We start from the raw sequence: 13,187 nt of genomic DNA, 5'->3' as shown, positions 1-13,187 counted from the left end.
ATCACATAAATTCTTCTACAATTAAGAATGAAAAAAATCCTAGAAAAGGGTTTTGTAGTTTTTATAAATAGTTTTCTTAAGAGCTCCCTTATATTTGTATTAGATTTAAATTTTGTTGTTCCTAATAAATTTATTTTAAAAAATTTAACCATAACAAATATATAAAATCTCTACTGCTCAGTGCTCGCTGCTACACTTAACAAATGTTTTAAGCGAAAACATTTTGTTTGATAAGGAAGGGTTCCAATTTTCAAAAGTGTTTATTTTGGCAGAGACAGAGCCAAACCCCAATTAATGATAAGTAAATAGACTTACTCTAAGATTGTGAACACAAGCTCCAGTGTCTTACACGCCAAAGCCTTATTTATAGTTAAGTACTCTGATACACTTAATTACTGTATGACTTGGGGTTTTTTTATATCAGTATTAGCTATATACCAAACAGTTAAATCAAAAGGTAAGTGTAAGATTATACATACATCTATGTGCAAAAACAATTTGATTCTATCACATTGATACAGATACAAATCTATTGATTTGCTATAGATAATGTATATGCCATACATAAACTGTATATTTATTATTTCTATCAATCTTAATTTAGGTATTATAATGTTATTTATCGTGTGTTCATTATTCCTGACTACTCTGAAATTAAATACTTGCAATGTTTTTATCAACCCATCTCCAGTTACAATGTATAATGGTATAATTAATTGAATAACAAATTTTCTGTTGTTAGAGTTAATGTTTTGCAATAGGACTGCCAAACTAATAAAAATACCCCCGCCGCAGCAAACCTGCAGACTTAGCGAATTTCCATTTGCCTGATTGGATTTACATTAAAATGTCTCCTTAAAAATATCACATTTTATTCCCTATTTAACTATAATTAGTTTAACGAGTACTTAGGTTTGCTGCAACAGGGAGGGTAAAAAAGTGTTTTTTGTTGTAAAATCTTAATAGTTTAGGAAGAAATTAATGTATTTTCCAAATTCAAACAAAATTTGTTCATAAACAAGCAAACTACAACAATTGACAGTTGACTTATTCTCCATAAGAATAACATGGAAATTTTAGATTTACAATTTTTTGGAATTTTCTCTGCAACCATTAGGCGCATAATAACGCTTCTTTTTTTTTTGCTCGTATCGGCATTTTAGTAATGTAGTATGAAGTCACAAACACTTTTAAGGGAAAGCGGTCCAAACCCATTAAGTTTTGTGGATGTGCCAGGGATTGAACCCGTCCCTCCTGCACCGAAGTCCGAAACGCTAACCACTAGGCTAGCAACACACCCAATATACTAATATACTAAATATTCAATATACTAAATTATTTGTTTTTTTAAGCTCTACAAAATGGTTTGGAAAGAAATTGTGAAATTTAGGGCCAAAAATGGAAAAAATCTATTTTTACACCATAAAACCCTCCATAAACCCCTGTTCCCATAGTCCGATCATGCTGATTCGCGAACTCGTTCGAATAAATGTAGGTTTACACGTTTGTACCAAATTTTATCAAAATCGGATCATTTTTGCTCGAGTTATCGTGCTAACGGACACATATATATGAATTTGAACGGATGGTGTTTTTGGCCTCTAGGGACCTCAAAACGAAAAAGCAAATCGGTCCCGGATCCAGGTCTTGCCATGAGTACTACGGTAATAGCTTATTCCCTATATGGGAAATTCGCTAAAAGATATCCACTACAAACTCTCAATAAATAATGCAGAGCTTTTATTATTATATTTAAAAAAAGTTAAAAAAATAAAATTATCACCATTATGTATGATCTAATAGAAATTGATAACTGAAATAACTTTCAAGAACAGTTCAGTTTTTAAAAGGAAAGGATATTACATATATGTTACTTATATGTATATAATCTATTCCACTGAATTAATCAAACAGATTAAGTAATGTAAGTATAAGCACTAGAAACGTATTTCACCAATATCATATCCATTATAAAATGTTTCAAAATTTAGATTTTCAAAATTATTTATAAAAAAATATTGGGGGATGGAAAGAACCCTTGCCTCTGATCAAAGATACAACTGTTTTTAAGCATTTAATTGATCTGTTACCCTGAAATATAATTCTATTAATTACTGTAATACAAAGACAAAGCATTATGCACACCCAAGTCACTAATAACAGACCTAGTCCACTAGGCTTTCAGTCTGTGTTGGCTTATTTCCTGAATGTTATTTGCACAAGTTATCACATGTATAATTTTGTCACCCATTTATTTCAAAGTAGATTTTTTGCAAATAATTATAAAAGTTAAGATTTGTTAGTTTCACTAGGAAGTGTATTTTATTTTTGTAACCTTTTACTACTTTTCAATAAATAACAGTTTGATTTGATGATTATTAAAAAAATTGTGACTAAACACCCTAATATCGACTGTATGGAAACCTCTATCTATTTTTTCACCACTTATTTCCAATTCGAATTTTTGTTGCATTAACAAGATTAAAACGGTTTGTTTCAATTGTTGTCTTTTGACTTGTTGGAAATATTACAACTTAATTGATAAAAAAAAAAAAACAGTACATGACCAGAAACTGTACCACGACTTTTGGACCTCTGTGCTGTGAAGATCCAGTCATCCCTCCTCCCCTAACCTCAGCCACCTGACGGATCCAAGATGAGGTCAGGGCCGCGCGCGTGCGTGGGCAGGTGCGTGCGAGAGTGCCCGGGCTATGTACCCCAGTCCGGTGCGCGCCCCCACCGTGGTGTCACCATCACCATGAAGCCTAACTATGAGGACATCCCTCTCACCAGCTCAACACACGGTCAGTTGACTCAGAGTATGGTAGAGTAGAAAGCATTTTTAAAGGGAATAATAAATACATTTTTTTTGAAATTTCTATGCTTGTTGTCTGGTGTCAAAACACGTATGTTTCTTAATTTTTTTTTTCAAAAATTATTTCGCGTTTAAAATTTTATAATTTTAAATGTTTAAGGAGTTTTTATGTACTTAGTAAAGAATATATTTTATAGTAATGTTCCTAAAGAGCTTCTTGGTTGGAAATTCTTAAATATAAGGTTATTGTCAAGGTATTGAAACAATAACTATGTTTTTAACATTTTTTTAAAACCACGTATTAATTCATATTTTACGTGTTTTGAATATTAAAGGATGTTGTAAAGTGTTTTAAGATTATATTGTTCTGATAATTTACTCAAATAACTCATTGTAAGATAGTAAACGCTTTTTCTCACATTTCGTAAGCTTTTATAAAGTGTTTAAACTACTTTCCCAATCATTTGAATAAAAAATAACATCTACTTAAAAGATTAGCATTTAATAGATTGATTTTACATGTTTCCACAATTTTTCATTGTTGTTATGTATTTATTTGATGAATATGCCACAAAATAATTTTCGTTGCTAACTTGTTGATTGGCATTATCGTATTGTGAAAATGTTTACGGATGTTGACAAGGAGTTAAAATTTAATTTAAATGTAGGCCTACATATTTCTTAAATAGATTCTGTATAAGCACTTTTATTCGTTTAAGGATATTTATTATAAAGCGTTGAAACGAAACGGTCATTAATTGTTCTAATTGTGTTTTATAGTAACATCTTTATTTGCAATAATGCGTTTTTAAATTGTCTAAGGATATCGTAAAGTGTTGTAACGATAGATTTCTAAAAGTTTGTCTAGAAAACTTTTTGATTGGAATTATCGTGTTTGAAAACGTCCAAGAAGGATGTACACTGTCGATTCAATATTAATGTTACATAACAATAACATATTTCAGTTTAAAAACATTATTCGTTATATATAGGCCTGGTACGGATTACAAAGTCTAAATTTTTATCCTGTGCCGTAATTAGACAACTAGTTAAACAATTAACAATAGTAAAATTTTTAAGGTTGTAGAATATTAGGCCTATAATTGTTTGAAACACTATAGATATGTGTAACTTTTTCTATCTTAATGGTCAAGTTTTACGTGCATTAATTAACTATTATTATTATTATCATTAGAGTAAACGAGTAGCTTGCTATGCTCCTTAATCAACATAATATGAAATACAGTATCGATGATACTATATTACCATAGATTATATTATATTCAAATGAGTTTGTAAATCAACTTCGCCATGGAATATGTTTGAATGGTGGAGGGACGGTTCGTTGTCAAGAAATCGGGTTTCGATTTTTTCCACAACCCTTAGAAGTATAAAATTTGTTATGCTGTATTTATGATATCAGGTTACATAGCGAACTTAATTAAGCGGAGCGAGCGAAGCTCCTACACTCCTGCTTTTGTTTTACAAATATACTCCTCCTGAACGGCTGAAGAAAATCACGCGAAATTTACCACGGTCATAGTAACCAACCACAGCAAGGTATAATCTGAAATGGTACAAATCGGACCACAGGGCTTTTCCCTACGCGAATTTAAACGTTTATAACGCTATAACGTGCTATAACGCTCTCATTCAAAGTGAAGAAATGTGACTAAACCATCTAACACTAAAACACGGAATGGATCAAAGCAAAATGTACACTAAGCACACCATGTTAGCTTAGTAATGGAAGGAAGAATAATAGGAGGCATTTTTTAATAAGTGGAAAGGAGACAAAAGAAGAAACTATATAGGGCATTTTCAAGGTTTGTTTACACTCCGTTTTGAAGTACGGGTGAAGACTAACGTGTCCAAATACTTTCAATTTTCAATGCAATTTATCTTTTACACCACTTAACACTTTATTCAAAGAAGTCAGGATTAAGAGAATGAAAGGTATAAACTCATTCATATTTTCTATCTGGTCGAACTTGGAAATCGGATAAACTAAGAATGTTTTATTTTCCATTCAGTGAGAACACGTTTCTGCGCGAGGACGAACAAACACAAAAAGACTTTGAAAGTGTGCAATCGGGCTGAGCAGCGAGAGTCGGTTGTACGCTCAGCTCAACATTCAGCGCTCAACGCTCAACGCACAGTGTGCAGCGCAGTAGTGTATTTCCGGTGTGATAACATTCTGTCAGGGAACATAAATCATCTCGGCGCACATTTTGACACGACGGATAAGAAGAATTATTAACGGTTTTTGTTTGGGTGGAAATATTGTACTTAGCGCATATACTCGTAATATTCCTCAAAGCAAAGATAGCTGACTTTGTGGGAGGTATAGGATTAGATATAAATTATTTGATTATTGTAGGAAGTGTGTGGTTATTCTTATGAGTTCCAAAAACAATTTATATTTATTCCATATATTAAACATAGTCCTACTCCCATATGGATTGTTTATAATTTTAGACAGACAATTTTAAGGAACTGTTTCTGACCAATATGTGAATAACGCGTTTTAGTGTTTAGACCTACTGTTTATTAGCTGTTTTGAGAGTTTTAAATTGTATAAATAAATAACAATAACGTATGCCAATGATTAAGGGCAATTACTTCTTATTTTTATTGCATGCTATTTATCCACCTTTCACACAGTTTAATAGTTTTAACTGTATCAGGTGTTTATGATTGACTAGCTGTACCCGCGGGCTTTGCCCCGTTTAACTTCTTAATTTTCAAGATGAGCTCGTTCCCATGGCTTGATCACGTCCTGGTTGAAGTTCGTTCGCTACGCTCACTCACCTTTAGGTTGGAGCTCGTTCGCTGCGCTCACTTGCCTTCAGGTTAACTCGTTCGCTATGCTAACTCGCCTCCAGGTTGAAGTTCTTTGGCTACGCTCACTCACCTTTTTGTTGCAAATTAGCCGTGTCATAAATTTAAAAAAATAATAGTGCTGCACCCTGTTGGTAATCCTTGTAACTTAAATGCTATTAAACATCATAGAACAGAACCAACTTGTTTAATTGAAACAGCTGTTAAGATTCTTTAATTCCATTTAAATATGAGTACTCATAAGGTTAACATGGGAAACTCCAGAGCCACTGGGGCGGAGCCCGAAAGCCCGATCAGAATAAAAACTACTTAGTTTTCCTATTTAATGCCCAAAGAATCGGTGTACCGAATTTCAGCCTTCTAGGTAAATGGGAAGTGGGAGAATTAGTTATGAGTGAGTGAGTGAGTGAGTCAGTGAGGGCTTTGCCTTTTATATATATAGATTATTGATTGTCCTGTGCTGTTGTGACCAAAGAACAAAAGTTATCGTGAAATTATAGAAATTTTTTGTTTAGATCAGCACACTCAAAAGTAAACAGCAAGAAATATACCAAAATTGGCTTTAAAATTTACTATAGAATGAAAAGTCTACTAGTAACTAAATTTAATAATTCAACTTATTCAATTGTACACTTCCTCTAATCAGACCTGTTCTAGTATGGAATATTTATGTTTCCGTTGGAAAACTTAAGTAAAGAGATTATTATACAATTTTGAAGTCCACGATAAATGTGTGTTTTAATAAAAGTTGTATTGACAAAACTTTCTGTTGATTGAAAGGGACATTAAACATTATCCAATCATCATCACACTGCTTTATTATGCGTAACTTTGTCAATCACTAAATATCATCTATACGGCTTTGTTTCACAACGTGTCAATCAATTGTTAATGAGTTGAAGTCGATTAATTAGTTCGTTCAATATGTTTGTATGATTACTGATTATTTACCTATATGAATATATCTGTTCCTCTTTGCATAATTTAACTTTACAAATTGGCCTAGTCACTCAACTAACCAATTAACTACAGTTGAATATATACAATTTGATACCCAGATGTAGATGTTAGACGGACACAGTTACTCTCCATTGTGCCCAGCCTGTCAATCTGGGCTCCTGGGATGGATATTGTGTGGAAAACTATGTACAGTATATTTATTTTTACCTCGATGTCAATCTGTTTCAGTTTTTGGTGTGCAAATTTTAGGTATTGCATATCATAACAATCAGATGAGACTGGTAAACCTAACGTATATGTTTTCACACTTTACGAATAAAAGGGAAATTAACTCCATAGTCCATATTTATTTGGAGATTTTGGAGAAATAGTCTCTGGATCGTTATTGAATATTGTTATAATCTAAGCTTACAATCAAATTTATTTATCGTGGAGATCTAGGTTTATACGTCGGAACGTTATCGTCAGTCCTAGGCTAAGCCAAACTTTTTGTTTTTCATCTCTTACTTGAGATATTGTCGGTTGGATAGAATGTTTACAAATACTAACACTGAATATACATAAATATTTACAAAGACATAGTGGAGAACATAGATGCATGGCCATGATCTTTTCAATCCTAGCCTCCAAAGTTGGGAGGTTTAGGTACCTGGGAGGTAAACATATTTATATCCTTAAAATTGAATGTAAGTATCGATAGACTTCTATCAATACAAGAAGTAATTCGGTTGTCTCATTGTTTTTTGAAAGTCTAATACTGTAATTTGAATACCTTTATTTTCGAGACAAGAGTGATAAAACGTTTCTCAATGTAAAACAACCTAGGGTAGGAGCGATTGGTTCTACGTTCTAAAAATATGGTTTCCTTGTTGTTTTACGACCTGAAAAATAACTGATAACTTGTGGACCGGTACTTTACTGAGATGGGAGGGGTGACATTTCTAGTAAAAATAATTTGGGACTAGATTTATATTTTGATACGGTGCTTCCTCAACAATAACATGCAACCACGCAGTTTAATTACTTAGCTTTATCGTGTATTCATGGCGCTTCTATATCCGTGCGTCAACTCAGTAGTTATTTTAGCACGTATTCAATGAAATGATGTATCAGGTTGAGGATAAAAACTAGCTTTATAACTAACTATATATACTCGGCTTCTCGGCTTCGGTGTGTAGATAGAAAGTAATGTAATTTTTAACGATGTAATAACGAATTACTTTTGCAAGCTTAAAATACGTAAAACATACTTGGAGATTTAATGTGAAGTCTAAATTATTTTAAAACTATTAATTATCATTTGAATGTGTCTGTTCGGAAGATGTTTATTGTGTTTTGATGTTGAACCAACTTTGAACTATTACTACCAATAATAATAAAGTGAATACATCAATACATGCAAATTTAACCACACCTTTTGTATCTATATAAAGCTAACAAGGATCTGAACTTTTGAGAAAACCATAAGCCTATGAACCGCTTACTTGAATAAAATTTCTTGATGAGAAACTTCTCCGAAAAATATCAGTTTTCGATACACCCTCTCCTAAGGCCAGGACCCTCAATTAAAGGGCTGTATTTAATCACATTTTAAATATTGAATATACATCAGCTGTTTTTGTTTTGGTTTTAGTTTGTTTGTTTACGTTTCCTTGAATTAGCCTATACATTGCATCAAAATAAGTGACAGTACGTTTTTCTTCAAACCTTGGAATTCTGTTTCATTTGTATACTTATTAATAGTTCAGTATCATATATTTAAAAAATACAGCAATTGTGATGTTCATGTTGCAGACATAATTGTCATGTTGTGTACATAATTAAGTGACACACGAACCATTGAATTTGGACGGAGCCATGTGTTCCAACTGGGAAAAAACGCATCTAAGAGTATTTTTCCTTGTGACATAGACATTGATAAAATTAATTTACATCAAGAACAAGCGACGTAATCAACCAGCAGTTTGCATTGAACGAGGTAGTGAAGAATAGCCTTATCTTCTCAACGTTTTCTTCCCGTGGCGAGGTATGGGCAGAAATACTAGTTACATACTACTAATAGAAAGCATCTAAAAATGCATTCATTTCATACTAAACTATTAACATTTTACAATAAAAATAACACCCCTTTTTACCCTCCCTGTTGCAGCAAACCTAAGTACTTAACTAATAAACTATTGTTATTTAAATAAGAAATAAAGGTGATATTTGTAAGGAGACATTTTAGTGTAAATCCAATCAGGCAAATGGAAATTCGCTTAGTCTGCAGGTTTGCTGTGGTGCGGGTATTTTACCTATCTATTGCCGATTGGTTTTGAAAATTGCTAGTTAACCTATTTATATAAACTACCAGTAAAATAGTGAAGGGTTTTATCCGCAAAGGCACATGTAAAGGGGTTAAATAGTCATTCTTATCTAATACTCTTGGTAAAGCACTCTTACTTTAATCGATTTAATCAATCAATGCGGGGCTGTAAGTGTAGGAAGTGCTCCGAAAAAGAAAAAAATTCTTTTCATCTAAGAGACCTGTCCTTTCTTACATATGCTATACCGATGTAGAAGTAGATTTGTGTTTCCAAGGCAAAATTCCATCTATAGCCTACTTTGAGTGAATCTTCTATGGAGTTGGACGAGCAATTCGAGTTTTGACCCACAAATAACGAAATCAAATAACTATAGCAAGGATTTTAGTTGAAAGTGCTCAAATATAGAGAAGGTTCTTCTTACCTGAAAGATCTACTGTTTTTGTTGTCTTACTATTTGTTGTTTTCAATTTAGAAGGGGATGCCATAGGTGCGTACAACTCAAATATGAGTGAAGGATGAATGTAGAATGGAGTGACATCATTTTGAAAGGTTGACCAGCTGATCATAGTAACAAAGCTACACAGATCATCTCACAAAATTTTACTTTCATTCCTCACCCATATTCGGGTTAAAATACGCACCTAGGTTGCGTCCCTATCTTAAATAATTAATTGATAGTTGAATGTGGCTTCCAAACCACGTAACTGTTATTGTGCTTGAACTATTGAACATTGACAGTGTTTGAACCCCTGATTCAAAGACAGGAACCACATGCTCCATATAACCCTATTTGCTCACATAATTTGATACACCATACTAAATTAATTTAAATTATTTTAAATTAAAATCCTCCTAACTGCAATAAACATATACATTACTAATGCATCACCACAGCAAAAACACAATGAAAATGCATTAAAAATCAACTAGCAACAACAAAAGGTTGAATGAAAACCACCTGAATCCCGACAACAACATAATACGATCGGCTCAGCCCTGCCTCGCGATATAAATCAATCTCTTCGCCATTTCCTCTCGCAGATAGATCGGCAGCATCGCTCAGCGTTCAGCGTTCAGCGCTCAGCGCTCAGCCGTCTGCCATCAGTAATGATGCAATGCCTATCTAATCCCCAGTCATTACCACCTGCCTCGCTCACACGTCGAGGTAAACAAGGAAATTACTTTTTGAAATTAGTAGTTAATGTTTTTATTACAAAAATTGTATGCAGGAGGTTAAAAGTGTAGAGGTAGTTTTGAGGAAGTGAATACGAAATTACGCGTGTAAACGAAAAATTTTATCATCATAGTGTTGAAATTGAGAATTAACAGAACTTCGATCATCTAACAAACCTGTAAAAATATAGCAGATTTTGAGAAATACAATTTTGGAAGATATAACGACACTCAAATGAGATACTCTGAGATATGTGGGCACATAATATGACAGCACAAGTTTTATTGGTTTGGTGGAAGTATTTAGAGAGATAGATTCGGTGTTATAGGAACTAATTTCTATAGATCTATTTCTATAGATCATCTAAGTTGTTATATTTAAAACAATTGACGCGGGTCACAAATATTAGGAATACATATTTAAGTTTGGTGACTGGCACGAAACCTTAAAATATACTTACATCAATCCAATGGTAATTATAGATTTATAACTAATCTAAAATGAGAGCTAAGAATACAACACATAATACGTTAAATCGAAATAGAAGGAAAAGAGTCAAATACAGTGACAATAAATCATTTCGTTGAGAAAAAAATGTCTTAATTCATAAAGGCTTGGTCTTAAAATAGTAACACTAATAGACAAGAATCGGATGCGGAGGTGGCATTTTAAACACCAATTTATATGAAATATTGCTTGTCTTGTCTCCTTACTGCGAATATTAAAGTGGAACTCTGGATTCAAATAAAAAGTGATGACAAGGCCACTAAGTAGACGTTATTGCAACATCCCACGTCGGTAACCATGGCAACAACGGTGTGCTGTCACTCTACTGCACAGCACGTCACAGTTGCAACCACTAATTCACAGTTGCAACCGTAATGTTGTCACTATCATGTAGCTCGTCACAGTTACAGAAATGTAGTGCTTTCACTTTACTGTAAAAGACGTAACATTTGCAACCATTAAATTCACAGTTCCAACCTTAATGTTGTCACTATCATGTATCTCGTCACAGGTACAAAAATGTAGTGCTGTCATGTTACTGTAAAAACGTCACAGCTGCAACCATTAATTCACACTTGCAACCTTAATGTTGTCACTATCATGCTCGTGACTGTTACAAAAATGTAGTGCTGTCACTTTAATGTACTACACGTCACAGCTGCAACCATTAAATCACACATCCAACCTTAATGTTGTCACTATCATGCTCGTAACAGATACAAAAATGTAGCGCTGTCATTTTACTGTACAAGTACAACACGTCACAGACAACTAATTCACAGTTGCAACTCTAATGCTGTAATTATCATGAATAGCTCGTTACACTAACAAAACTGTAGTGTTGTCACTTCTGTAGTGTCGTTGTACAACTCGTTACAGCTGCAACCACCAATTCACGGCTGCAACTGTAATGCTGTCACTATCATGAATAGCTCGTTACAGCTACAAAAATGAAGTGCTGTCAAGTTACTGTAAAAACGTCACAGCTGCAACCACTAATTCACAGTTGCAACCGTAATGTTGTCACTATCATGAATTGCTCTTCACAATTACAGAAATGTAGTGCTGTTACTTTAATGTACAACACGTCACATTTGCAACCACCAAATTCACAGTTCCAACCTTAATGTTGTCACTATCATGTAGCTTGTCACAGTTACAAAAATGTAGTGCTGTAACTTTGCTGTACAACACGTCACAGCTGCAACCATTAATTCACACTTGCAACCTTTTAATGTTGTCACTATCATGCTCGTGACATAGTTACAAAAATGTAGTGCTGTTAATTTTCTGTACACAATTGCAACCACTAATTCAAAGTTGCAACTGTAATGCTGTCATTATCATGAATAGTTCTTCACAGTTACAGAAATGTAGTGCTGTCACTTACTGTAAAACATGTCACATTTGCAACCACTAATTCACAGTTGCAACTGTAATGCTGCCATTATCATGAATAGCTCGTTACAGTAACAAAAATGTTATGGTCTCACTTGTACAACACGTCACAGCTGCAACCACTAATTCACAGTTTACCATTTACCATTTACCATCCGAAGTCCTCGCCACTATCCAAGGAAAGGGGAGTCGTCATCTTCTTCATCTCTTCAAATTTCTTCACTCCTTATCCAGGGGTGCCCATCCCCCCCTAGACTCATGACGCAACCCCTCCCCCCAATTGAGCAACAGCCCCCCCCCTTAAATGATGTACACAACCAATGAGAAACATTATTCCCCCGCCCAGCACTATTTGTAAAACTATAAAAGAAGTTTTATAATTTTTTTTAGATATTTAAAATTCAAACCCAGTTAATATATGTCAATAAAGTTATAGTTTTGTCTGTACATTGTTCAGAATTATACATATTTTGGGTTATTTATGTTTTATACATTGAAGAAGCTGAAACATGTCTTATATCCATTTATGTCCGTCTGTCACGGCCCAGAAGGTTTTATGCAGCCTACTCATGGCCTACTCTGAAGAAAACTAGAGTACAGATTATGATTCTAATGGTTTAATTGTATCCACAGGATTGGCGAGAGAGTCTTATAGCCATTAAAATATGGCCTCACTATTTTGGAAATAAAATAACGGACGATCAAAAATACAATTTTGTGTGATTTTTATAGTTTATTTTCTCCATGTTTACTACATACGTCATTTTTTATGAAATATTAATAATCTGTTAAGAGAACACGTCATATATGAAATTACGAACAGCTGTTTTGATAAAGATTCCTTTTCCTAGCTGTCACTGATATGTTTACATAAATGTTCTTTAATAATACTGTGTAGGCCCTATAACCATTTCCGATCACGTTTGTAAGCAAATCCAAAACCAAGTGAGATTAATAACCGTGTGGCTTTGGCTTACATAACGGGTATGATTTATCACGAGTACTAATATGTAACTGTAAATTAAATTAAATAACTAGCCATCATCCAGGTCGGGAACCGGAGATTCTGTGTGTATCAAGTTGTACTTGAATTTTGATTATAGGGAAAAGACCGTGAATCAGTGTTGTACAGGACTGGAAAAATTATCTTTCTATATAAATAAAATTAGAGTTTTATAAGTCACCT

General features: G+C 33.7%; 1 protein-coding gene across 1 annotated transcript in view; it reads left to right on the top strand.

Moving 5' to 3' along the window:
- The first annotated feature begins 2,720 nt into the window (after positions 1–2,720).
- Positions 2,721–13,187, top strand: part of LOC128994956 (sodium-dependent proline transporter-like) — a 63,223-nt gene continuing 52,756 nt past the window's right edge. Inside the window, exon 1 of the mRNA XM_054419809.1 lies at positions 2,721–2,804. Within this exon, the coding sequence (XP_054275784.1) occupies positions 2,759–2,804 (46 nt within the window). The 5' untranslated portion in view covers positions 2,721–2,758. The remainder of the gene's footprint in view (positions 2,805–13,187) is intronic.

The sequence above is a fragment of the Macrosteles quadrilineatus genome, unplaced genomic scaffold (assembly GCF_028750875.1).
Source record: "Macrosteles quadrilineatus isolate MER2022 unplaced genomic scaffold, UCM_ALF_1.0 Scaffold_5__1_contigs__length_97177068, whole genome shotgun sequence".
Lineage (NCBI taxonomy): Eukaryota > Metazoa > Arthropoda > Insecta > Hemiptera > Cicadellidae > Macrosteles > Macrosteles quadrilineatus.
The sequence above is the reverse complement of the archived record's forward strand: the minus strand, read 5'-3'. Positions and strand labels throughout refer to the sequence as shown.